Genomic DNA, 27,991 nt, shown 5'->3' on the forward strand with positions numbered 1-27,991 from the left:
CCTTCAGGAGATACCATGCCTTCGTTCTGAGCTGTGCCTAATGGCACTGCAAGCTGGCAGGGAAGGGATTTTGGAATAGGCTGCTCTTTGTTCTCTGACTCCTGCTAGGAGAATGGAGACTCAGGGAGAGAGGACAAGTTCTGGTATCAGACAGACAGGCTGGAAACCTGGCTTTACCATCTAGCTGTGCCACCTTGGGCAACTTGCTTGCCCATCTGTAAAATGGGTGTAGCAAAGGAACCATCTCTTAGGGTGGCAGTAGGATTCAGTGTGATGAAATATATGAGACCCTTGGTTGGGGTCTGGCACAGAGTTGGAGCTTAGTAGAGGAGGGAACCCCAGCAGCAGGGTGCTGGGCCTGGCCTCTCCCTGCTGAATGCTGAGCCATCATTGGAAGCTTCCAGCAGTTCCAGGCCCTGTGACAAAGCACCACAGGGCCAGTTGGCCTCCTGGAACCTGCCCTGGGCATGAGGCAAGGGCTCTTCTCCCTGGGACCCAGCTTCTCTCTGGCTGTGGCTCTCCATGCAGAACTTGGTCCTCCCTGTCTGATTTTTCTGCCTTATCATCCAGGCCCTGAAGAAGTGGCCTGAACAAGAGCACAGGAAGGAATCCTTGCCCATTGTGTTTGGCAGATCCTTCTGACACTCAGCAACTTCAATTTCTAGATACCTTGAGGATCCTTATTTATTTTGTCTTTGGTGAAAATCACTCTAAGGAGGGAGAGAGATCTAGATATGTGTGAGCAGTTGTAAGCAGCAAAATTCGCAAATCTCAGGGTATCAGGCCTGCGGGAGCCTTTAGGGTGAAGAGGTCCACACTGTTTGTTAATGATGGTCCAGAGGTCCAGAGAGGGCCTGTGACTATTGCATGTCACACACCTCATAAGGAGTGGAGCTGGGACTCAAATCCAAGTCTCCTAACACCCTCCACTGCACCTGACCAGCTGGGACAACCAGTGTGCTGGTGATACTATGGCGAGCCTGACCCTCATTTCCTGCCTCTGGGTCCTGCTCTGCATCCACATACCAGACCAATTAGGTCACAAGGAGCTAGAGGCACAGGGATGGGGTGGGAGTGGGGATCAAGGTGGTCTCTGATTCCAAACAGGCCAATTACAGGAACGCATGGGCTGCCTTCTGCTCACACTCTGTCCTTGCTATTTCTGTAGCCTGAAATGTTCTCCCCTCAGCCCTATTGGTCAAACTACCCTCACTCTTCTGGAAGCTTTCTCCACTCCCCACCAGCAGGAGGAGGACCGGGAACCATTCTTTTGTGCCCCATTTAGTACTTCGTTGTTGTTGCTGCTCCCATGAGCATGGCTTCTTACGCTTTAGTGCTGGCTGCAGGCCTCTCTGACTCTCATTCTAGGAGGATTGGGAGCTAAGTCAGTTTCAGAGGCTGCAGACAGGGAGTTGGGAGTCACCTGCATCCCCAGCAGAGTTCACAGGTCAAATCTGTCTGCTGCCAAGCCTCTACCACTGTGTCCTCCACAGGCCTGGTTCCAACTTTGCCATCCTACCCCTCCACATCCTGATCTTCCCCTAGCCTGCTGGCCAGGAGCTTGTCTTCTCTGGAAATCTTAACAGATATTTTTTTCTTCCCCAGTGCTGGGGACCAACCCAGGGCCTTGCATGCGCTACGCAAGCGCTGTGGCACTGAGCTACACTTTAGTCCAACTGATACTTTTAAACTAGGGCCTGGGCCTTTCTGCAAACCTGTTTTGCACTGATGCTCACAAACGAACCCTCATTTCCTCAGAGGCCTGTAGAGGAGAAGGGCGCAGGTCCTATGCCCTGGCCTGGTGCCTGATCATCCAGCCAAAGACTGCAGTTTGGTTGATTTCTCCTGCCTTGAAAATAAAGAATAGGAAGATGTGGCACCTGTGTGACGAGGCTTTTTGACTCTCAGGAGTCTCACCTGGCTGTGGGCTCTGACATCTGTGCTGGACCCTGCCACTAACTTTGGGCACACTTCCTAAGTGGCTCCTGTAGGAAGTCACACCTCAGAGCCCACTTCAGAGCTAGATTCCATGGATTCTAGCGGATCCTCCTCCTAGCACAGACCAGAGATCCCAGCGAAGCCCAGTGAGCATTTCCACATGGGACTTGCAGCTGACACCTAATGTGTTTTTTGTTTGCCCCTCACTGTGACCAGAGTGTATAGAAGTTATCACTTGAACCATGTGCCTAAGGTCAAACAGCTACAAAGCTGATATCTGGCTCTCTCCGACCAGAGAGTGGGCAAATGACCACCCTGCTGTCAGATGACCTCTGCCCCTAACAACTGACACTGGCCTTCTAGAATAAGGCCACTGTACTTGTAGTCTCCAGCCTGGCTTATGACGGGCTTATGTGCCATCGGGGTGGCATTCTACCACTTCCATTAGCAGACGGCTGCTCAACCTCAGAGCTTTTGCTGGAGGAAATGGTTCCTGCCACTAAGCCTAAAATTCCCAGGGATTCATCTTATTCTATTGCATTTCACATAATTATCCCTATCATGTCATCCCCGATACTTCCCCTCTTCAGAGGCTTTACACCCTGAGAGACTGGCACACAATTATCCTATTCCATTTAACTTGGCAGAGCCCAGAGTGTGGGTCTTTTCATCTGTTATAATTATTCCATTTCCCCTGTTTCTGCATTGTTTTAGATGTTTCATCTCTGAACATCCTCCAATTTCAGGGTATCTTTCTGGAACAGTGGTTGCCAAGAACCCGAATGGGGCAGTCAGGAAAGATCTCATTAAGAGCAGAGAGGGGGAGGGAACAGAGTTACCTGAACAGAGTTGTGATGCCAATCACAGGGCCCTCTGGAAGTTTCTACCACTTCCCTTCCTTGATACCCTGTGCTACTCAGATACTAGAGGGGGCTTACCACATGCCCTCCTGGGCACAGGATAGATGAGCCCTCTCTGAGCAGGGACATGAATTGGAACCTGTCCACATGTCTCATCTCAACCTTCTTTCACTTCCCTGGTTCAGTTTTTTATTCATTTCATGAACATTTATTGAGTAGCCACCATGTACCTGACCTGGAGTGAGGCAGCAGGGATACTCTGGTAGAGAACAAGAGCAGGTGGCCCCTGCTCTCAAGGAACTCATGTTCTAGTGCAGGGGAAAGACAGCAGACAAGTGAGACAGCAGGTTGATGTGGCAGGTGAGCACAGGAGGGCAAGGGCAGAGTCCAGTGAAGGAGAGAAACTCAGGGGCTCACGTGAAGTAGATCCCAAGAAGGGTCTCTGAGCAGGTGACATTGCAGCTGGTCACACTGAAGCAGGTGACAGCAAGGTGGGAAAGATGTGAGAAGGTGGGTTTCTGGGACCTGCAAAGCCCTGGGCAGGAAAGACTGTCTGAAGAGACGGGTGGGTGGAAGGTCCATGCACTTGAGCTGAGGTTGAAGGGAGGTGGTCCAGGCCAGGAGGGGCTTCTTTTTGCTCTGGTTTGCTACTGACTCTGTGAGACCTGAACAAGTGACTTAGTTAAGTTCCTGTTATCCCTTTGTTGAAATGAAAATAGTAATTCCCCTGCCTCCGCTCAGTAGGAGGTTTCAGTGAGGTCTGCAGGAGGGGTTGTGCCTGGCACAGGGTGAGCCCTCTGGAAAGGGGAGTCATGCTATTTCTGTTTTCACCCCAATTCCTGAAGGAAAAGTCAATATCTGGGCTCTCTCTCCATCCACCCCTGCCCTCAGTCCCTCTCCCTCCCAGCGTGGGGCTTTCCCAGTGCCACCGATACCCAGACAGAGCTGGTCAGACTCCAGTCAGTTTGCACACTGTTATCTGAGCTCTGTGGGTTCCAGATGGTGATGCAACGGGCAGGGACGGTGCCCCCAGAGTGGGCTGGCACCTGGTCTTCATCTCACTTGGATTCTCACTCCTTTTTAAAAATTTTTAAATCATTTAAATTAATTATTCCATGGGTACAAAAGAGTGTGTCTGGAATATGTATCAAGCATAAATAAGAATATAGAGAATACCCTGTGTACCCCACAACCCACTCAGTTTACGAATAAGAATATTTCCTTCCCATTTTGAGTCCTCTATGTGCTTGTCTCCAAGCTTGCCTAGAGCTCAGCACTTCCTTGAATTTTGTGTTCTCCTTTTGTTGTTTTCTTTATTTTCCCACTTAGGTTAATTTGCTTAAGTAACATACTGTTTTAATTTTTACATGTTTTGAAACTTTATATAAATGCAACCACATTGTATATATTCTGTTACCATTTGCCTTTTTTTTTCCCAACATGATTTTCCTGAGATTCATGCAGGTTGTTACTCTACATAGTATTCCATAGTGGGAATAGATCATGATTTATTTATTCTCTGGTCTCAGAATATTTAGGTTATTTTCAGGTTTTTTTTGTTGTTGTTAAAAATAATGCTACTATGAACTTTCCTATTCATAACTGGACACAAATGCAGCGGTGTAAATCTGCAACCAGAATTTCTGGGTTGTGACCTAAGTTGTTCTCTTTTTCTTTCTTTTTTTTCTTTTTCTTTTTTTTTTTTTTTTGTGGTGCTGGGGTTTGAACCCAGGGCCTTGTGCATGCAAGGCAAGCACTCTACCAACTGAGCTATCTCCCCAGCCCCTTAAGTTGTTTTCTTTTTTTAAAAGATCATTTTTAGTTGTCAATGGATTTTTATTTATTTATTTATTTATATGCTGTGCTGAGGATCGAACCCAGGGCCTCCCACATGCCAGGCAAGCACTTTACCACTGAGCCACAACGCCAGCACCCCCTAAGTTGTTTTCTAAAGAGGCTGTGCCCATTGACATTCCCACCAGCAGAGTAGAAATGTTCATGTTGCTAACTGCTTCATATCTTTCTAATTTTTCTTGACCTAGAGGGTGGTACCCATTGTATTCCCCTTGATTTTCTGGTGTGTTCCCCATCTTTTGGCTTTGCTGAAGCTCAGGCTTCTCTCTTCTTCAGAATCTGTTTCTATTCCCCACTCTCTCCCCTTCTGGCCTCTAGCAAAGAAGGTCCAGCCCTCCCCTTGTTTCCATCCCAGACCTTTTTCTTACAACTATGAGACAATAAACAGGGTGAGAAGCCAATGTGCTCAGGACATTGTAGGGAAAAGATGGAAAATCCTGAGTTCTTGGGGACACTGGTGAGCCACTGGGCTAATCCTGGGGCTGCTGCTCTTAAGATTTCTTGTTATGCTAATTAAATGCCTTTATTGCTCAAGTGATGTTAATAGGATAATCTATTTGCAGTCTAAATATCCTGACTGATGGGGGGGGCCTTTTTATTGAGGTCTTTTGCTTTGTCTGTTGTTCTGTCCATTGGCTGCTTCTGCACTCCTCCAAAGTGCATTCTCTAAAGCCTCAGTAATGTAATTCCTGCCCATCTGATTCCTCTTGAACTTTCTATAATACCTGGCAGCGTTCATCCACCCTCCTGGTGACTTCTTGGGCTTCTGTGACAGTCCAGGAATCGGGGTCTCCAGCTGCCATCTTCCTTTTTTCCTTATACCAACCCCTTCTCATCATCGCCACCTTTGCTAAACATCTGCAGACCAGGAGCTGAAGTTTTTTCCCCAGAGATGATTTTTCTTACTCCTTATACAACTCCTGTGGCTTATGTATTATTAAAATCACTTTACAGGGTGGAACCTAGGCTCATAGAGATTAATTAACTTGCTCAAGGCCATCCAGCTAGCAAGTGACACAGCTGGGATTTGGACTGAGGTATCTCTAACTTCAATTGTGCCATCTTGTCCAAGGCCAGCCAGTCAGCCCTTTCCTCAGAGCTCTCTTTACTCCTCTCTTCAAATGACTGTCTTCATGGTATCACCAAGTGCTTTTATGGAGAGATCGCCCAAGTTTTCAGTATGGTCTTGCACTGTCTCCTAAGTCCTGAAAAACCCCTAAGCATCTCTTCTCCCTCTTATCTGGCCTGTGTAGAGTTCACTTAACCCAGCTTGTGATTTTGGCCATGGCATTTTCTGGCTGTGCATCCTCTGTTTCTTCCCCTCTTTTCTTCATCTCATGTCCTTAGTCAGAAACCACAGCCAATGGTGACTCTGTATAAGATATTTTTGCATCTGTCCCTTTGCCATTATTCCTAGGCAGTGGTCCTTGCCTCCTGTGCCCTGCCCTGCTCACTGCCCTCTGGACTAGCACAATAGCTTCCTTTGTTCTGTGGCTTTCCTGCTTCTGATCCATCCCTGAGCTCCCACATGAACTGTCCCAATACATGGCTTCCCTTAGGCCCCCTCACTGTTCCCCATTGCCTGTGTGACTGAGTCCTGGCTATCATGGCTCTTCCGTTATCTATCTCCAGTCTGGTTTCTTGACAGAGCGGTTCAAATCAGCCAGTGTGGTCTGCTGTTCCAAGATGTCCCTTCCCCTTCCTTATCTTTAGACTGCCTGTCATTCTCTATGCATTCATCTTTCAGGACTCACCTCCAGCCCCTGGGGTCTGGGAGAGGCTCCAGTCACTAGGATCACTGGGATTTCTCCCTTCTTAGCTTTCCTGTAACTCTTGTTGTCTCTGTGAGTCACTAGGAAACTGTCAGTTGCTCACTGTGTCATGGTATCTATGTGTATTTCCTAAGCAAGACTATAAAGGCCTTCTCGATTGGAACCTCATCTCTTCCCAATCTGAGGGTGCAGACTGGTAAATGGCTGTGAGTCAGCCTACCTCCCTGAACAAGCATTGACTGAGCATCTACTATGTTCCATAGTCCCATATGTGCCATTCTAGGCCCTGGGAATGCAACTGAGGAGACAAGTTTCCTTCCCTCAAGGGCCTTAAGGTCTAACAGGGAAGACAGGAAATACACTGCAGCATAGGTATAGGGGGCTCATAACAGGGGCACTAAACATGGCTAAGCTGTTGTGGAGGGTTTCCCTAGGTACTATGGTTTGAATGTATATATCAGTCAGTTTTCCATTGCTGTGACAAACAACTGAGATAAAAACATAAAAGGGGGAAAGATTTATTTGGGTTCATGGTTTCATAGGTATCAGTTGATGGTTGCTTTTGGGCCTATAGTGAGGCACAATATTATGGTGAAGGCATGTAGCAGAGGAAAGCTGTTCACCTCATGGCACTCAGAAAAGCAGAGGAGTAGTGGGTGGGGAGAGAGGGAGAGAGAGCAGGATGAGGGTTCCAATATCCCCTTCCAGGCCATGTCCCCGATGACCCAATTACTCCACCTTGGCCCCATCTCCTAAAATTTCCACCACCTCCTAATAGTGCCATCAATGGGGACAAAGCCTTCAACCCATAAGCCTTTGGGGAGACATTTAAGATTTAAACCATAACAAAGTGTACCTTCTAAAGTTCAGGTGTAGAATCTTAATGGCCAACGTGATGGTATTAAAAGGTAGAGTCTTTAAGAGGTGACTAGGTCACCAAGGCTTCCTTCCTTTGGATGGGGATTAAGGCCTTATAAAAGAAGTGTCCCACAGTATTTGACACTCTTGCCCTTTTGCCATGTGAGGACAGAGAATTTCTCCCCTCCAGAGGATGCAGCGACAAGGTGCCATCTTGGAAGCAGAACCTGCCAGCAGCCTCCAGAGCTGTGATAAATAAATTTCTGTTCGTTATACATTTCCCAGACTCTAGTATTTTGTTATCAGAGCACAAAATGTATCAAGACATCAAGGAAGAAAATTTTAAATTAAGACCTGAAGAAATTTAGCCAAGTGAAGAGGCAGATGAGGAGGAGGGGAAGGGTGGAAGGGTGGAATAATACCAGGAGATCAGCAGAGTAGAGGAAGAGGATTGGGGGAAGGTGGAGGAGAGGGAGAGGGAAGGTACTGGGGAGTGAGGTTGGTCAGATGATGTTATGTGCATGTACAAATATGGCATAATGAATCCCATTATTATGTCTAATTATAATGCACCAATACAAACTTAAAAAAGAAGTTAGAAGAGGATACATTTGAGGAACTGAAGAATAAAATTCAACTCTGATTGTGGCAGGTGTGGAGAGTGTGAAGGTGAAGTGGTGAGATGGGAAGGATAGGCAGGGCCACATGGGCTAGGCCTGGGAGGAATGGGAGCCCTGGACATTGTGGCCTGTGTGAGGAGGGAGTGACTATCTTTATCCAAGTAGTAATAGGTATAGGGAAATATAAGGGGCCCAGAAGCAGGAAGAGCTGACAAGGAGGCAGGGCATGGAGAGATGGCTGGTAGAACTTTAAATGCTGTGGAAACATTCTAATCTTTGGAACCAGCCCTGTGACCTGGCCAATGGTCAAGAATTCCAGAAGCTCTATGGAGTTTACCAGGCAGAGCATGGGAAGATAAGAGGCATATGATTGGTATCTAGAAAGCTCTGTGGCTAGGATGGTTCAAGAAAGGCTTCCTGGGACAGATGGACTTCCAGATGCAGCTGCAGGGTGAGAGTCCTAGTCTGGAGCGGGCAGCTGGGGTGAGGATGGTGTTCTCTTTCCTGCCAGTGCCAAGAGCAGCACCCAGAATATAATCATAGCTGTGGTTAAGGCCTCTGGCTCTGGGACCCATGGTGACCCAGTTGCTTCTGGAGGAAGTCCCTCTGTCTCTCCTTTCCACAGCAAGACCTGTCCTTGGGAGGGTGGGGTTGGCAAAGGCTAACCTCACATTTACCTTCTTCCTAGCCTCAACCAAGCTAAGAAAATAGTTACTTTCTTTCCAAGAAAATTGGACCAACTTGTCCAAACATGCAAAGCCAATAAAGAAAATCTGAATGGAGGTCTTTGTCTGTTATGGCACCTCTCCCATTGTCCTGAAGAATTTTGTTATCATCTACAAAATGAAATTTTCTTTTATACTTCTTCCCTTAGAGTAAATAAACTGCAGAATGATTTGTTCTAATAGTATCTCAAAGAAACCACTTCTTTCTTTCTCCTTTCAGAGACTTTGGCTTTAATTAATTCAGCAAATATAAAAAAAATGAGCTAGACATATTCTAGGAATTTGGGATACATGGATGATGAACATAACAAAGATCTTTTCCCAAGCTTACAGTTTTTAGGCAAGACAAACCGAAGAGATAATAAGTAAATTGCAGAGTTTGCTAGAAAAGGCGATTAGTGCTATAGAAAAGGTATAAGATGGGGAACTAAATAGAGTTGTCTTTTCTATCAGTCAACCCACCAGAGTGGAAAGGAGGATGGGAACAAGGGGAGGGAAGGAAGAGATTGGACCCAGCTTCTGACCATCCCATAAGCCTTTTGTACCTGTAGAAATTTTAAACTAGTTGCATGTGCTACTTTGACAATGATGACAGTTAAGTGCAACTAGTGCAAATTTATTGGGAGGTGAGGGTGTCAGTGAGCAGAAAGCTGGGCAAGGTTTCTCAAGTTAATGTCAAGAAACAGAAGTTCAAGCTCATCATTTAACAACATAAAGATAACTATCAGAAGAGTTTAAAACAGAAACCATTAAAAGAATAAAAGTCATTTCTTCTGGAGGATAAATGACAGGGTGGGAAGGTGTAAGGAGGAGTAGGTGGGGCCTCTTGCCTCTTCTTATTAGCCGTTCTGTATGTCAGGGTTTTTAAAATAGTCGGCATGTGTTATTTTGATGATTAAGAACCATCTTGCTGAGCCTGAGGGGCTCCACGTGGGGAGAGGTTCCTCGGGGGCTTCCTGGGGAGTCAGGGGATGAGGAGGTGGTAGAGCCAGCAAGTTTGGTCTCCAATCATCCAAATCCACTTTCTTTCATTTGTTTTATCTATCTGTCTTTCATCTGAGATTTTGTTTGAACAAAGGGTTCTGCAGCTAAAATTGGTTTGAACTCCGTGATCCCTCTTGGCACTTGTAATTAATGATGCCTTTTAAGCACCTGTTACCTTTTATGCTCATGCCTATTTACTTCCTGAAATAATTTCCTTAATTTAGTCAGAAGCCTTGCAGCATTCCCCCAGTTGGTTATGGTTTGAGGTCATTAGTGAATCTGTGACTGGTTGACTTGGTATAGAAGTGAGACTGCCATCAATCATTCCTGATTGCCACTCCATGGTGCCTCTGGAGCCTCTGTTAGGATGGGGGTCACTTGAATGTTCTGTGTGGCCTCCCGCACAGGTGCTGTTTTAAGACAGGTAAACATTTCTCTAATAATTCTTGATGTCATCCCAGTATCTGCAGTCTCCTGGGGTAGCTGTGAATTCTACTTATAGAACTTTGCCTCCCACTCTTTTTCCTGGGGGAGGGGCTGACTATGAATGAAGTTAAGAAAGGCAGGCAACCCCCCCTTTAGCTTAGTCACCTCCTAGTGACTCCACCTTGCAGACATGTGTCATGGTCTGCCTGCTCTGGGACTATTTTTAGATCAGATCCCCTCCATTCATGTTTCTGGAGCCTCTGCAGCTGTTCCTGTTTCTGCCTGACAGCTGCGTCCTTGAGTTCGAAGTTCCAGATGTTGTGTGTTTTCAGGCACTGTTCAAGCTTCTTGACTTCACATACTATTCCTTCCTCTGCTGTTTGGGGGTCGGATACTAATCCTTGAAGGTCATGCTAAGTGTCAGGTAGTTTTGTAAAAACCTTTGCTGAAACCCCAACTCTGAGGAATCTGTCTTCACCTCAGCACTTATCACAGACCCTCATTGTCTTCATCCATTTTTGGTTGCTAATGACACAATTCTATAGACTAGGAGAGTTATAAAGAAAAGAAGTTTATTTTGGCTCATGGTCTTGGTCCAGTGTCAACAGACTGCATATGGTGATAACCTTCTTTCTGGAAGAGTCCTGAAGTGGTGTAGGACCTCACATGGCAAAGAATAGGGATGCATGAGAGACCTGGCCCAACTGGCTTTAATGGCAGACCAACTCTAAAGATGACCCATTAACCCATTAATCCATTACTCCATTAATTTCATGAGCCCCAATCATCTAACCACCTAGTCCCACTTCTTTTTTTTTTTTTTTTTTTGGCGGTACTGGGGATCAAACTCAGGGCCTTGTGCTTGCGAAGTAAGCATTCTACCAGCTGAGCTATCTCCCCAGCCCAACCCCCACTTCTTAATCTCTCATAAAGGGGGATTAAATTTCAATTTGAGTTTTGGAGGGGACAGACCATATCCAAACTGTAGCACAGGTCATCACTTGATTATATTCTGGTGTCTTTGGGGGGTTGGGAACAGCCCATGGTCATCCTTCAGTCTGGCATATAGGGGGTGTTCAATAACTGCCCACGGAGTGGAAAGAAGCATGTTGGCTGATATCTTTTCTGTGCTTTAGGATGCCCCTGGACCTGGAAGAATTATCACTGTGGGAAGATCTCCAGCAAGCCATCTCCATGAATCTTTTCCAATTTTCCTCTTGAAAGACCCTGTTTGGAAGAATCAGGTAATGTCTAGAGATAGCCTCCTGTACTTGAGGGGTCCTACCTGGGGAGAGAAAATTAACGCCACCATTTTACTGATCAGAACCGAGGCTCAGAGAGAATGAGACTTACTTATGATCACATGGTAAATAACAGCCAGAGGTTGAAACCCATGTCATTTGGCTCCAGAGACACCATTTCCTACCACATACTTCCTTGTAGTCTCCACAATGTGCTGTGAGATGACACCATTTAAGACTTTTCCAGACCACAATTTCCCCCTCAAATATTCATACCTTTTTTTTCTTTCCAGACCTAACTGCTGAGCATCTCCCTCTCTCTCCTGCTTTTTCTCCATTTCTCTGAGGTTTGCTAGCTCTTTCCCTGGCTCCTCTGCCGTCTGCAGGAGTTCATTTTTCTCTCATCTCTGTCCAGATAGCAGGATTTCCAAATCTTTCAGTTGGTTTCTTTTTCTGGCTGTGGTCCTTTTTTGGAGACTTTCCAATGCAGCCGCAGATTGGAAGATGATAACAGTGAATTCGTTAGTAGATTTTCTTTGATGTTATTTTGTGGGTGAACTCATTAATTTATGACAAAAACATCAAAGAGCTGGCCTTCTGCATAGGACTGGGTTGTCCCAAGGCATCTGGATAATAATGATTAGTCAGATTAAATCTCAAAGACCTCCCTGCCTCAAGTGTTAGAGTCCAGATGACTGGAGTGTGGGAACATCCCATTCTATCGTATCCCATCGCAGCTGAGTCAGCATGGTAGGAGTTCTCCCCACTCTCCCTTGCTTCCCCTTTGAAGCTCCAAGACTTGAGGTCCATCGGCATTGATGTTCCCCACTGGAGGCAATGAAGGGGGAAATGCTGAGGCTGTCGAAGTCTCTTCCAGTCAGTAGAGCTGGATGTTGAAGGGGATCACTTGTCCTTGCATGGATAATCTCAAGGTCTTCACAGACCCTCATTGTCTTCATCCATTTTTGGTTGCTAATGACACAATTCTATAGACTAGGAGAGTTATAAAGAAAAGAAGTTTATTTTGGCTCATGGTCTTGGTCCAGTGTCCAAGATTCCCAGTCCTGTAATGTTGGTGGGAAGAACTCTCTGGGATGCACAGGGCAGTCTGGCACCAGCTTGGCATTTGGCAAACTTTCCATACACAGGAGTTGAATGTATGTGTGGAGAAAGGTCATGATGCATGAGTAAGATGGTTAGTTGAAGTGGAGCGAGGAGCAGAGCTCGTTTTCCTTTACACTCATAATCTCCTAACCAGCCGATATCTGTTGCCATTTACCAAACTGCTTCTATCACAATCCATGGTGGAAAATCTGCCAAGATGCTCTCCAGACCCATGCCCTCTACATTTGCTTGGATCTCATTCTCTGTTGACCTAGTAAGGGTTTGCTCCTGCAATGAACCTGTTGTTTTTGGAATCATCAATTTCCCTCTCCACTGGAGCATTCCTGCAAACATACGAATAAGCGAACCTCTCTTGCTCCCATTTCTTCTTCACACCATCATGCTCCTCTTGGCTCTCCTTTAAGGCAAAATGCCTTTCAACAGTCTGCAAGCTCAGCCTCTCTACTTCCTCCCCTCCATTCTAACTCTCAAATGCAGTTTAATCAGGATCTCATCACCACATCACTAAAATGACTCTCCTCAAGGCCACCAGGGACCTTTCTGTTGCCAAGTTCAATGGTCATATGTCATGTCAGTGGCATGCCTGGACACAGCAGACAGGGTTCTTCCCAGCTTTCTTTGCTGGGTTCCAGGGTTCTGCTGTCTTGGCTTTCCTACTTCACTAGTCTTCTTTCTTCTAGCCTATAAATGACAAAGGATCCAGGATCAGTTATTAGACAACTTTTGTGACTTTTCTACTCCCTAGATGCTGTCATTCTTTAAAAAACCAAGCACATACAGGTGACAGCTAAAGGTTTGTCTCCAATTCCATCTTTCTCTACTACTGTGTTAATAATATGTACATTGAACTTCAACCCTAAGTTGTTAATAATATGTACATTGAACTTCAACCCTAAGTCAGTTAAATATAACCAAAACACTGCATTCCCCAACCTTCAGGCCCACTCAGCCCTTAGTCTCCCCTATCAGCAAATGGAAGCTTCTTTCTTCCTCTGTTCAGACCTCAACACTTTGAGTCATCTCTGACTTCATATCACACATGCAATCTGTCTGCAGATCCTGTCGAACTACCTTCAAATTGTATCTAGAACTTGGTCACTGCTTACCACCTCCATGACACTACCCTATTCTATGCTACTACCACATCTTGCCCCAACTAATCCAGCAATCTCCTAATTGGTCTCACTGCTTCTGGTTTGTCTCCCCTCCAACTCTAACTTCCAGAATAATCTTTAAAAAACCCCTGCAATTAGATAATGCCATGCCTGTATTCTAAACCTTCGAAGGCTGGCCAACTCACTTCCTGAATAGGATCCAGAATCCTTTAGCAGGTCTTACAAGGCCCTATAAGACCTGGTTCCTCCTATCTCTCTGATTTCAATCCCCATCTCTCTTTCCCTTGTTCATTCCAATCTAGAGACACTGGTTTTGAGCTATTCTGCTTCCCAGGGCCCTATCATCTTATATACCTATGTGTCTATTTCTCTCCCTTCCTTCAGGCCTCTGACCAAATTTCACCTTATGAAGAGTTTCCCCTGACTCTTTCTTCAAAAATAACCTCCCTCTGTCACCATCTCTTTAGTATGTCTTGCTTTTCTTCCTAGCAATATCATATTCAACATATATTTTTTACTTATTTGCTTATATGTTATAGATTGTCAACCCGTTACTATATGTAAGTTCAATAACAGTCTTTGTGAGTTTAGTCAGGTTGTATCCAAACTTCCTGGAAGAGCCTCGTACACAGTACGTGTTCAACAAATATACAAAAAATGAGTTGATTTCTTGAATGGCATCATCCTGGCCTCTAGTCATTGGGTGAAGAGAGTAGTTTTCAGATGGTTGCCAAATTAATGTGATAAAAATCAAATGTGAGGAACTGCTAGATGTACATGGAATCAACAGATAATGTGTTCATTATGTTACCTGTGACCATCATGGGATTCACAGATGGTCTTGGTTTGCATGATACCAAGTCATTTATTGAACTATAAGATGTACTGAAACATCTGCCTTTAACTTCTATGGTAAGTCGTTTATCTTCTGGGACTCTGTGTGCTCATCTGAAAAAATGAGCAGTTGGGGATGTGGTTACTGCTCTGACAGTTTATGATTTGATACTGGAACAAGGCAATACAGTTAGGAGACCAGCTACACAGGCTCTGGAACTTGACTGCCTGTTTGAATCCTGCTTCCAGTTCTCACAGGTCATGTGACTTTGTGCAACTTACTTAGTGTCCTCATTTATAAAGAGGGAATAATGAGATAACAAGAACATGTAACTCAAAGAGTAATTTTGAGGATTACATAAGGTAATACATAAAAAGTGTGTAGCATATGGTTTGGCACAAGTAAGTGTTCAATAAATGTTAGCCATTAAAAATGAAAAGTTTTGGGGGAATTTCCATTAATGTGTTTTAGAGGCAACAAACTACCCCAGATTCTGAGAGAATGTGGAATTTAAAAAGATGTGATGAAGATATCATGACTAGGCCAGAGAATGCTCTTATTATTAGGAGACACATGGCAAAGTGATTGAGGATAAAACCTCACAATATGTGTCACTTTGTAATAATCTAGTCAAATACTCTTTGATTCGACAAGTATCAATAAAGCAAATGTGGCTAAATGTGAACTCTTGTTAAAGCAGGGGATAATATAGTTTTCTGTTATTCTTTCAACCTTTCTGTATGTTTGGAAATTTCAAAATAAAGTTTGAAAGAAAAAAGAAAGGGCCCTCAAAATAGTGAAATCCACACTAATATTTTACAGAAAGAGAATCATGAGCTCAGGAGGTGAGACATTTGCCCAAAGTTGGACAATTGGAGAAGCCTGGGCCCAGGTCTTCTGGCTGCTGTTTTTCACTTTGTGTGGGCTCCTGCTGTTGACACTCAGGCAGCAGTGGACTGCAGAGGAACACACTCAGCTCTCTCAAAGAGACCAGGGGTGTTATGGGTGTATAAGAAGGCATTTGTGTTGAGGTTTCCTTTGTGTTTATTAAGCAAATAGACCATTTGGTTGGAAGGTGTGTTGTGGAAAATGTGAAGGCTGCACAGGACCAGGCTGCCACCCTTAGAGAGTGGGCATACCGGTTTGACACTTTCTGCCTGTGGTTTTTGAGTAGTGGTGTGTGTAAACTCTGGGACTGTAGGGGCCAGGACTGTTTTCATTCTGGCTCTTCCTGAAAGAACAGACCCTATGGTATGACTGGGGATGAAGCACGGACACATTTTACAGAAAGGAAATGATCCTCTGCGGTCTGCAGCATCTTCCTCTAGCTAATGGGGTTCAAAACAGTGGACAGGGAAGGGGAGAGGAGGGAATGTCTATGCAAGCTTCGGTAGTGGTGGGGAGCACACAGATGAATTGGGACAGAAAGAAAAAAGAAAAAAGAAGAAGAGGAAGCCCACAGTAGGGTGGAGGAGGGGTTAGAAGCAGGGTGCTGGGGGTGGCTGGAAAGGTAAAGAGACCGCAACTTGCCGGGGTGGGGGCGCGGTGGTGGACTGCGAAAAGGTTGGGACTGTCAGCCCTCGCAGGCTGGAGTGCTTTGCCCCAGAACATTCCTGCCTCGCTCCTCTGGGTCTGGAAGTCCCTGGAGACCGCAGTAGCGAGCGCGGAGCTCCCGGCACTCTTACTGGGGGGAGGGCAGGCGGGAGAGGCGGGGCCTCTGGGAGGGGCGGGAGCGGAGCCGGTGGCCGCGGGCGGGGCTCCTCTCCGGCGGGCGCCGGAGTCTGGGGGCCGCGGCTTCCCCCTCCCGGCCCGCGGAGGCGCTGGCCCCTCCTCCCCACGCCGCCCCCATCCCCACCGCTGCCGCTGTCAAAGATAAACCGGGCCATTGCCTGCAGGAGCCGTGGCAGCGGGCGATCGGGCGGTGAGGAGCCTCCGGTGCGGCCTCGCCTCCCCGGCCCAGCGCCGCATCAGCACCGCGGACAGCACAGCGCCCCGGGTCGGGACACAACCACCCACTTGCCCACCTGCGCCCGGGCCGGCGGCGTCCGAATCAGCACCACGGACAGAGCCCGGGCCCCCGCTCGCCCGCAGCCCACCGGCTCCTCGAGTCAGCACCGCGGACAGCCCCATTCGACCTGCTCCGCGGCAGCTTCGGAGCGAGCCTTCAGCGACCCCGAAACATGGCTACCGAGGTAGGGGCGAGTACCTGGCCGGCAGGCAGTGCCCTACTGTCACCACGGGAACAAATCCCCGCTAGGGGCGGACTGTCGGGAGGGGTAGTGAGGTGGGGGTGGGGGTGGCTCCCCGGGTAGAGTCCGGAGGGAGGCGGTGAGGTGGAGTGGTAGGGTGGAAGACAGGGTCTCTAGGTGAGGGCTCATCTCACCCAGGAGTGTCAGTCTTCCCCATGCACCCCCTGGGCCCTGAAGTGTCCACTTGTTGGCAGTAGTGCCAGGGTTCCTCCAGGACCCTGGGCTGGGGTTTTCCCTTCCCCTAGACTGCAAGGTTCCCGCTTCCCTAGAGGGCTGGAGACGCGTGTATGCGTAAGGGGAGGGAAGGCAGCCGGATGCTGTTGCTATGCGGTGCAGTCGTTCAGCTCCTGAATCCAAAGCTGACTAAGGGAGGACAGACTACCCCTACATCTGCATGTCCCTTAGAGGAGGGACGGGATAAAGACATCCTCAGACCCCAAACCCAAATGATTGGGTTTAATGAGCTTCCTGCACCAAACTCCACTCTTGTGAATCACCCTTTCTTGCTTTTCCACCCCATTTGAGTTGTGTGTCCCAGGTTGTCCGCATTTGCCCTGTTTGATGGGAGGTGCTGCCTTCTTCAGGATGTACCTATAGGCTGAAACAAGGGACCTGTTACCTAAGGGAAGAATCTTGGTTTGATGCTTAAGAGATCAGGAATTACCGTCTACTCCTAAGGATTACCCCTCTTCCCCTTCATTTTGTAAGGGAGATGGAAGCTCTTTATGTTCCCACTTTCTAAGTGATAAAGCTGACATATGGAGAGGGGGAGGACCCATTTGATACTCACACAGCATGTCAACAGCAGAGCTGAAAGTTTCTTCCTTTGAATTTTTGGAATGGACTCAGGACACCGGGGTCTCCCTGGTTCTGATGTTGACTTCCTTTGTGGTGTCTCCCCATTTCCAGCCCTACTGGAGCACAGCCAGGAGGAGAGCAGACGCCTTTGAATGGTTCTGTGCAGTGCCTCTGGGCATTCTGGCTAGCAGCATGACATCAATACCAAGAGCTATTGTTGTTATTCCACTGAAGTCTGCTCCACAGAGCAAGGTGCTGTTTCTTGGCATTGTTTAGCTTTGTGACAAGGCACAGGGTTAGCTAGCAGGGGCTCTTGACCATCCAGGACTTGGTGTGGGGGCAATCCCTGGGCAGATCTTGGAGCTTGGCTTCCAGAGTGGAGGAATGCAGAGTGCTCGGAAAGTAACACAGATACTGAGAAGAGCTGGAAGAACAGCAGGGGACATGGCCAGATTGCTGGTCACCTTCCAGATAGTGCTGCCAGACTGCAGCAGAGGCTGCTGGTGTTGGGCAGACAGGGGAACTTCAGCCACATGGGCATGGCTGGGTCAGCAGTGTGGGCAGAGAAAGGAGGCTATCGGTGTGATGTGATCTGACAGCTTCAAACAGGCCCATCTGTCCTAGCATCTCTCCCTCTCAGGACTGCTGTGGCCCACAGATTTCAACCAGCAGGTTCACTTCACTAGGTTGAGACCAGGTTTCCAGGAGGCTGCTGTTGGGCATGCATGACTCTCCCTTGGGAGAGGCTCTGCTCATAACGCCTCTGTGAACATAGCACTTTCCTGTGTACAAAACACTATCGTACACATAACGCCTTTGAGCCTTACAGCAACCCTGTGAAGTGGGTAAGGATGGTGTTATTATCTGCAATTAGCAGACGAGACAACCAAGACTTAGAAGCTTGCCTGATCCCCAAGAAGGAGCCAAAGGAAGCATCATTATCCCATTTTACAGTTGATGCAACCAGAATGCGGAGACTGAAGAAAATATGGCTAAAAAATGGCAGGGCTAGGACAAGGACTTGAGCCTTTTACCTCAACGACCATTGCTTTTATTGTTGCATCGAGGGTGAGTGTATCCAGTGAGCAGTTGCAGTGCCCAATAAAAAGGAGGGTCTTGATATGATGTTTTGGGCAAGGGGAGGGTTGCCGAGGAGACCAGGAAGGAAGACTCAGGGCCCCTGACTGGCATGGCTGGGTAAGACTAAGAGTGGAGGGACAGAGGAATATCCAGAAGGGACAGGGAACTGGGGACAAACATTTCCCACTTCGTGATCGGGCCTCAGGTGGAATCTGGTGGCAGTGCTGAGGGAGGAAGCCTAGGCTCTGCCAAGGCACAGGACATGCACAGCGTCTGGACCAGGGGTGAGTCATTCTCCCCAGGCTGCTTTTACTATTAGGATTGAGTTTAAATTACCAGGAAAAACCTGTTGGGAGAAGGAGAACACACTCCAAGTTCCCATGGCTGTTCGCTTAGGATTCTGAAGAGGAAGTCCTCAGTTCCAGTAGCCTGCATATTGAGAGGAGGGGGAGAGAGACAATGTCTCTGAATGGAAACTGGATCTTTTCTGCTCCATGATTTCTGCTTAGAAGTTGGCATTAGAGAAGGGTTTACGTGAGGAGCACAGGAGGGATGAAACCTCATGAGCCACATACTGACCTCATTTGGAAAGCCCTAATGAGCCCATTTCCTGAGCAACAAACCTCTGTGAATGTGTGTCACTGGGAGCAGGGTCTGCCCTGCAAAACAGTCCAGATGGCCAGGAACAACTGGGAAGTGCCTAGTTGGGAGGGGCTACTCTGGCCAGTGGAGTTTGGCCTCTCAGAGATTTTTAAATGCACTCTAGTAGTGTTATCCAGGCAGGGCAGTTGGAGGTTTGATCTCTGAGGCAGGAATTAACAACCAGCAGACCATGGGTTGGGCTTGGGCCCTGGTGTAGGCTGAGAAGAAGGGTGGCCCTGTGCCCAGTTTTTCTTCCTCAGGCCTGACCTGGCTGCCTATGACTCATGATCCTTATTCCTCTGCCACACCCCAGCCTGGGGAGAAGAGTGTTGGTGAATCAACTGAATCCCCTGGTTCTTGAGCCTCACCTGCTTCTTCTGGAATGAGATGGCTCTTAATGAGGTTGGTGATACGGGCCAGGTGGGGCCTCCTGTTTGTCTTGGCCACACCAGACCTGAGAGCTCATGTGCACTCCAGTGCTGGCTCTTTCCAGCACAGCCTGCTTGACTGGTGCAAGCTTCCGACTCTGTGACCCATGGTCCCCACTCTTCCAGCAGCCTTCCCTTTGTTGTCATGTTGCAGTTTGAAAAGTGGTGCCTGTGGGTGTCATCACTGATTTTCTTCCTCATGAAATGCCTGTAGGTCTTATCCTCACTCAGCTGCCAGCAGACTGAGGAATGAATGGTGACAGGAGACAGGCAGTGTTGAGGAAGGTGAGAGGCAGAGGGAAGATCATGTGTCTGGGTCAGTTATGAAACCCCTGGAGAGAAGGTGTGCACATGTTGTAGGATCCTCTTGAAGGATTTCGAAGCATCATGGATCTCGACTGAAAACCCCCTCCTGCTTCCTGGAAGCTAGGTAGCTGACAAGTGGCCTGTGGTCTGGTTCTAGCTCTTGCTCAAGGTTCCTGCCATGGGATTCTTTGTTTCTAATTTGGAAGCTCTAGGAATCAATCTGGTTCACAGGTGAGCCTTACTTGGTCTGCCTAGTATTTATACATTTAAAAAAATATATTGGAAACATTTAAATATCAGGATATCTGGTGCTAAGAAAGTACAGATGTGTGGTTTCTCTTGAAAAACCAGAGTGTGGGTGCACACTTTCACATGACAGTTATTAGCAGCCTCCCTGAGACAGGGTGTGAGTTCTCTAATTAGCCACAGGCCCCAACTGGCCCATGTACTGCTTTGCCTCTAAAAACACTGTGTTCACCATCCCTGATGAGGCCTCTAGAATTCAGGGTTGAGAGAGGCTTTAGTGATTATGGAGTTCCAGTGTCTGCTTGAAATGGAGACCCAAGGAGAAGTAGACTTGCCCAGGGTTGTGGACCATCTTTCCACCAGGGCATCTTGGTACTTCACAACTGAGCCACCATGGATGAAGAGAGCCGGGAGATCCTCTCTTGCCTTAAATACCATTCTTACTAACTGAATATGAGTCTGCTGTGTGTGTACTCTTTGTAGGTCTGGGACACCAATGTTATGTCACATAAGATGTGTCTGATTTCATCCTCTAGCAACTCCTTAAGCACTGTCCCCTCCCTCCCACCACACACACTTTCCAGGGACAGAGACAGATCTTAAGTCACCCAGAGCCATGATAGTATTTGAAGTCTCTGGATATTGTTGGGGTCAGGAAGGGTGTTGACCTCCCACGCCAGCTATAAGAACCCATGGATCAAAGCCAAGAGGAAATAGGACTGTATTATATAAAGTAGCATCCTAACATCTTAATGGCCTTATGCAATAGAAGATTATTTCCTGCTCAGTAAAGTCCCAGATGGGGGTTCCTAATCATCAGGTGGCTCTCCTTCAGGCAGTAAACCAGGGGCCCAGGCTTTTTCCAACTTATGGTTCCCCCATCTTCAACATGTGGGTCCATTGATTTCTCTGACAGGAAGAAGAGCAGGGAGGTATGGCAGGTCTTCATGAGTCAAGCCTACACACATCATCATCACTTCTGCTCAGATCCACTCAGTCATATGGCCATCCCTAACTGCATGGGAGCCTGAGGATTAATTTAGCTGTGGGCCTAAGGGAAGGAAGAAATGGCTGGTGGATAGCTAACCAGTCACTCGACACACCCTCATGGTAGTGCACACAAATGTGTGTACATGGTTTGTACTCAGGCTCAGTTGAGAGGAGGAAGCTGAGACCAAGTCAGGATGGCCTACATATTGTTCCTTCCATTTCTTTCCATTCTCACCACTCCTTGGCCTGGTTTAGGCCTACTTGAGTTCCCCCTGTGCTACTACAAAGAGAATCAGCCCTCACCTGGCTCTTTTTTTTTTTTTTATTATGATAGACATTTATTTAAAGTAATATATATGCAGACGAAATAATTTTTAAATTGTATGTTTCAGGTTTAACCAACTTCATAGAAATCTATGAGGACAGCTATATCCACAGATTTCAACTACATGATTACTTCTTTTCTCATTCTTCTCTTTATTTTATTTCCCGAATAACCTCTTTGACATATGGTTCAAGATAGAATTTATCCTCCTCGTATTTTGTCCACTGTTCTTTAGGCAAGATCTGTTGCCTCATGGTCAGGTCCAGGGCTCTCTTAATGTGAAACATCCTGTCATTATAAAGGTTCTCAGGAAGCCTTCTTATGGCTTCTTTTACATCTTCATCCTCATATATTGTATCATCTCACATTAACCCTAGTTTATTGAATCCTGCAGTATTATTATAATACCATTTTCGAATACTGTCCAGCCACCGGCCTTATGCTGCAACAGCAGGCCTATTCGCCATTTTGACCCTCACCTGGCTCTTTACAGTACTCTCACCCACTTTCCACAAAACTACCAGAATGATCCTTCTAGAACCAGGGGAATCCTTGATGTCCTCTTGTAAATTGGTTTTAAAAGAACAGAGAAAGGCCATGATCCTTTCTTTTTCTCTAAAAATTACAACATTATGTTGAAACTCTAACTAGATCAAACAGGTACATTAATGATTAAATTTCTTATATTATCAAAACATTTTTATTTTCAAAGTTATCACAGGATCCTAACGGATGTCAAGTATACTTGCTTAACAGAAACCTTGATTACAAGATCAAGGTATATTAAGACTAGAGGGATGCTTATGTGCTATTTAATCCAATCCCAATACTTTGGAATCACATCTCTTAGAGCAAGGTTCACCTGGATTTAGGAAAGTCTTATGTTCTCAAATTCTCATTTTTTCAGGACCTTGATGCCACAATTATCTACTTCTACCTTATAGACAAACTTTCTCTTTATTTTCCCCCAGCTTTTAAGTATTTTCCATCTTAAGTCCTTCCCATCAGCAGAAACCTGGACTGCTTTGTGATCTAACCCTTGTTTCCTCTACACTCTCATCTCCCACTGCTCTTGTCTGCTCTGCAAACCACCAACTCTGGTCTTGCTGAGATCTGCCTCTAGCTACTGGAGTTAGACTGTGTCCTGCTATCTTCATTATCCTAAAAAGAGTCTTCATTTGTCCAGGTTGCATTTTCTCCCCTCTTCCCGCTTGCCCCCTACTCCTGGCAACCCCTGGCCTCCCTTTAGGACTCAATACAGGCTTCAGGGGGCCTTTATTGGGTAAGTGCTTCTGGATAAATGCTACTTCTTTGTACCATTTGCCACAGTCTAATTCATTATATATTTACTTGTCATCCTCTCTGGAGCTCACAGACTGTCTTTTGCATAGCATCCCCAGAGCCTGGCACTAGTAAGGACTCAATAAATGAGAGTTGAGTGACTGAACGGATTCAGCTTAATTACACAGGATGAACTGGCTGTCTGTTCACTCTGCCTTCAGGGCTTGGTCTCCATGTGGTTTCAGCGTTGGGCATATTTCACCTAGTGGGATGCTTGTCTCCAGTGTGAGGCTGGAGAGAGAAGGAGAAACCTTGTTCTTATCTGGAATCAAGCCTACTCCCCTCAAATGCTAGGATCTGTGTCAATGTCAAGTTTGCAGATGAAGACAAGAGGCAGAAATCACCCCGCTCCTTCCCACCAGGGAAGGCTATTGCTTCAACTTCTGGCCTCTGTCCACTTTGTCCACAGTTTTCTCTGGGGAAGTTTAGACATTCTTGGACCCTTTTTCTTGTGGTGAGAAGTGCTGAACATGAAAATCATTTGAGATACTCTCCGTCCCCAGTCATAACTTGGTTGGAACCTCAGTCTCCCTGAGTTCAGGGGCACGTCAGGGTCCGCTTGTCCCTTGGGTCCTCATCCCCCAACCCAGTCACAAGCTCGCCTTTCAGGGCTTGAAGCTTAGTTGTATTCTGAGCTGGGCTTCCCAAGCACAGGCGTGCCCACCAGAGTGTCTTTTCCATCTTATTTCTTGTGCTGTTGATAGTTCCAGAACCTGTCATTTGGCTCAACTTTGGTCCTGCTTTAGACTTTTTTAGGTGTTTTGGGGATAAGTCCCAGCAGCTCCTTGGATAAACTCCATGATGCTGCCTCCCTGTGGCCCTCCTGCAGCACATGCAGTGTGGCCAGCTCCTCCCTGTTTGCCAGGAACTTTCTTGGTTTCAGCATCGAAAGACATACTCTGGGGAACTTCTTAGGAGAAACTGGGAAGGACCATCACCCTCAGCATGTGCTGCCGTACATCTCCTCAGGTCCACAATCTGCAGGAGCTCCGGCGCAGTGCCTCATTGGCCACCAAGGTCTTTATCCAGAGAGACTACAGCGATGGGACCATTTGTCAGTTCCAGACCAAATTCCCTCCAGAGCTGGACAGCCGGGTAAGGATGCCTTTCTCTAAACTTGAGACCCAGGGCCATGATAATCAAACTGAGGATCTTATCGGAATGCATATTTTTCCAGGATCATGGGACACATAATGTCATAAGACACATAACTTGTTCAACCACTTCAAATGGAACAATATTTTAAAAAGTCATTAACATTGTCTTACTGTTTCTTCATAGAAGTTCTCCAAAGAAACCTCAGAGATTTTCCAGTCTAGATGCTCTCAAATTTCAGCAGCATGAGAAGCATCTCGAGAACTTGTTAAACAAATGTAAATTCCCAAGTCCTACTGGGTGATATTATGTGTCATCCAGATATGCTGATTCAGTTGTTGGACTGAATTTCCATTTATCAACAGCCATTCTTAGTGTTGCCTGAACATAAGAATTTCTTGGGGAGTTAAAAAAAATCCTGATTTGAGGCTGGACCTCAAATCAATAAAATCAAAATCTCTGGGAGTGGGCCCCAGGCATCAGCATTGTTCTAAATTTTAATTTTCAATGTAATTTTTAAGAGTTTTCAATTAATTTAAAATTTTATTTTAGTCATAATTGTTTGAATTTTTTTTTTTTTTTTTTTTTTTTTTTTTGATATCAGGGATTGAAACCAGGGGCACTTAACCACTAAGCCACATTAGCAGCTCTTTTTATTTTTTATTTTAACTCAAGGTCTCACTAAGTTGCTTAGGGCCTTGCTAAGTTGCTGAGGCTAACTGAATTTGCAGTCCTCCTGCCTCAGCCTCCCAAGCAGCTGGGATTGCAGTGTGCACCACCATGCCTGTCTGTATTTTACTTTTTAGTGAGGAATTCCCAGATGAAGTAGAATTGAGTGATTCATAGTTCATGCTTTGAGGGTTGCTGGCATAGTGCTTCTTCTCACATTAGGGTCACCTGGGAGCTTTGGAGCAAGCTACCTTGAAGGTATCAGATTGGGTAGGGTAGGGCAGTGACAGATTTTGCTGCTCTGACCTCCTTTGCAGATTATGTGAATCAGAATCTCTTGGGGATGAGACCTGGGCACTATAGGCTTCAAAACCTGCTCAGATGTTTAAGTGTGCTGCCAGAGCCTAGCACCACTCCCATCTGGGGCTCATCAGTAGTGCAAGATCTCAAAGCCCACCTTGGATCTCCTGCATCTCCTGCATCTGAATCTGCATTTTAATGAGATCCTTTGGTTATGTATTTATGCATTAAAACTTGAGAAGCATCACATCAGTTCATTTTCTCTAGGAAAGTAAGGACTGGAAAGAGGACATGACATACCTAAGTTAGAAAGCAACAGAAAGGCCTGGGGCCTTGCCACTCTGCTTTTCTACATGACTCTGATTTTCTTACTGATGCGATGGCATCTGCAATGGGTATAGACAAAATTAGATGTGATCAGAGTTGTGGCAGGAAAGGCTTAGGGACCCAAAGGAATAGTGCAGGGGAGGGCTTCCTTTTCCTCCTCCCTACCTTGTGCAAAGGGGAGAGCCGGCAGCTCCACCTCTGTCTGCTGAGTGCCATCAAGGCAGTCAAGGGCTCTGTTCTCAGCCATGTCCTCCAGAACAGGCACTGGGGAGCCTCAAGGACCATAGGTGCTTGTGAAACATTAGCTGGGGAGTTCTGTTCCTGTTTTGGGGGTGATGCAGCCCCTGTCCCAAGGCTGCCTTAGAACTGGCCTGGGATTGGGGGAGGAGAGAGGGCAGGTCCTACTCCTTCCACTCAGAAACCCAGGCGAATCTGAATGGGTGTGGGGAGGTGAGGTAGGCCAGGCTGTTGCCGATTTGACCCCCAGCAGCCCTGGAAGAGTCATGTGGGCTTCATTCTCAGCATGCTTATTCTTTTGGGCAGGATGACTCCCGGAGTAGAGGGGCAGGGCTTGGGTCATGGACCAGATGGGCAAAATTTTCTCTGTGTTCCCTCCAGGCCTGTGTGGGGGCAATGGCTGAGAACCCAAAGCATCTCACTATTCTTGGGGACAGATTTCATCCTAGACGGGTGTAGAGACTCCCTAAACTGTGTGATGGGTTTCCGGCCCTGTCAGGGTGAGGGGGAAAGAGGTACTCTGAAGAGTGGGAAAAATGGGGCTATTGACATGTGGACTTCAGCTGAATTCAACACGACCTTGCAGGTGAAGGGTTGTGGTGAAGAGTACAGGCTCTGGGGTCAGAGCTGTGGGAGCTTGGACAAGTAGGCGTAGCATTCAAGTATTTATCAGGCACCTGCTATGTATTAGGCCCTAGGGATAGAGGAGTGGAATTGTGGTCTATTTTCTATTAGATAGTACAGAAAATTAAAAAAGAAAGCAAATAAACACATAGTAACTCAGGTGGTAACAACTATTAGAAGAAGGGAGGGTTCCCAGGGGTAGGGTGTGCTGGGGAGAGGTGAGTGTTCAGGAGACTGGAGGGAAGTAAGGGGTGAGCCCTGGGGTACGCAGGGAGAGTGCTGCAGCTGAGCGCACAGGCACAAAGGGCCAAGACATTTACAAGAAGCAGGCGAGGGGTGTGGAGGATCGTAGGAGGTGGGCTCAATGGGGTGGCAGGACCAGGCTATGAGGGCCTGGTAGACATTGTAAGGACTTCTTGGATTTTACTTGGAGAGACGTGAGAAGACTGGAAGGTATGGCCTGACTCAACTTCAACAGGAAATTATGGCAGGAGTCAGACAGGGAGGCCAGTGAGTGATAAGGCCGATCTGACCCCCAGCAGCCCTGGAAAAGTCATGTGGGCTTCATTCTCAGCATGCTTATCCTTTTGGGCAGGATGACTCCCGGAGTAGAGGGGCAGGGCTTGGGTCATGGACCAGATGGGCAAAATTTTCTCTGTGGTCTGGGACACAGAGCACTGGGTCCATGTAGTTTCAGGACCATAGAGCAACCCTCATTTATAAAATGACCATGACAGTAGGACTTTTCTGATAGAATTATTAGGAAGGTTTGATGAGAGGGCATAAAACATGCCCAGCACAGTTGGGCACAGTGGTACTTGCTGTAATCCCAGTTCCTGGGAGGCTGAGGCAGGAGGATTACAGGTTCAAAGCCAGCCTCTACAACTTAGTGAGGCCAAAAGCAACTTAGCAAGACCTTGTCTCAAAATAAAAAAATTAAAAGAAGTGGGGCTGAGGATGTGGATCAGTGGTTAAGCACTCCTGGGTTCAATCCCCAGTATAAAAAAAATGCTCAGTACACAGAAAGTGCTTAATAAGGATTAGCTATTATTATTCCAGGTGCAGGAGAGGACATCTTCTTGGTTGTCCACTTACGTGTGGCTGTGCTGTGCTGGGTGACCTCTTAGCTAGGAGGGAATGCCTCCTTCCAGAAAGACTCTCCTGTGGTCTTACCTGATCAGTCTCATGCAGTTGGAGCACATAGAGACATGGAGAAACCATAGGACTTTGGTCCTGAACTCTGGTACAACCATCAAAAAGGAAAGTGACAAAGTCACTAGAACACTTGTCTGAGTTTCTGCAGAAAACATCTGGAATATCACAGGAGTCTCCTGTTCCTAAGGGAGGTCAAACAGCCATTCTTATTCCATTTTATAGATGAGGAAAATGAAGAGACTAGTATGGGTAAGTGGTTAGTCAAGGTTGCAAAAGTAGCTGATGACCAGGTCTGGACTGGACTTGGCTTCCTGCCGCCTAGTTCAGGGTTCTTTTGGCTCCACCTGTAGCCTTTCTATCTTGCCTGAGGACATTATGTCGCCTCTCCCCCACTTGTGGCCCCACCTGTCATCTCAGCCCCACCTGTCTCTGTCCACACTCCAGGAAGGCTAACCTTGGCTTGGCTTTGTCCTTCTCTCCCCCAGATCGAGCGGCAGCTCTTTGAGGAGACTGTGAAGACTCTGAACGGCTTTTATGCAGAGGCAGAGAAGATTGGGGGCAGCTCCTACCTGGAGGGCTGCCTGGCCTGTGCCACAGCCTACTTCATCTTCCTCTGCATGGAGACCCACTATGAGAAGGTGGCGCCTCCCCAGCCTCCCTGCGTCTCCCACCCCATCGGCTTCACCGCTACATGTTCACCCCCACTGGCCCCTGTTTTTTTCAGGTTCTCAAGAAGATCTCCCGCTACATCCAGGAGCAGAATGAGAAGATCTTTGCGCCTCGAGGCCTCCTGCTCACGGACCCTGTGGAGCGCGGGATGCGGGTT

General features: G+C 47.0%; 1 protein-coding gene and 1 pseudogene across 2 annotated transcripts in view; one reads left to right on the plus strand and one right to left on the minus strand.

Annotated features, from left to right (window-relative positions):
* Nucleotides 1-27,991, plus strand: part of Golga7b (golgin A7 family member B) — a 36,512-nt gene that overhangs the window by 5,158 nt on the left and 3,363 nt on the right. The window contains exons 2-7 of one of the 2 annotated variants that reach the window (XM_047552649.1): nucleotides 11,174-11,281; nucleotides 16,249-16,545; nucleotides 17,512-17,652; nucleotides 23,728-23,853; nucleotides 27,651-27,803; nucleotides 27,890-27,991. In XM_047552649.1, coding sequence (XP_047408605.1) covers nucleotides 16,534-16,545; nucleotides 17,512-17,652; nucleotides 23,728-23,853; nucleotides 27,651-27,803; nucleotides 27,890-27,991 — 534 coding nt within the window. In that variant the 5' untranslated portion in view covers nucleotides 11,174-11,281; nucleotides 16,249-16,533. Of the gene's footprint in view, nucleotides 1-11,173; nucleotides 11,282-16,087; nucleotides 16,546-17,511; nucleotides 17,653-23,727; nucleotides 23,854-27,650; nucleotides 27,804-27,889 lie in introns of those variants that run through there. The other variant, XM_047552650.1, reaches the window with a different exon arrangement.
* Nucleotides 21,558-21,884, minus strand: LOC124984702 (cytochrome b-c1 complex subunit 7-like; annotated as a pseudogene).

The sequence above is a fragment of the Sciurus carolinensis genome, chromosome 5, assembly GCF_902686445.1.
Source record: "Sciurus carolinensis chromosome 5, mSciCar1.2, whole genome shotgun sequence".
Classification (NCBI taxonomy): domain Eukaryota; kingdom Metazoa; phylum Chordata; class Mammalia; order Rodentia; family Sciuridae; genus Sciurus; species Sciurus carolinensis.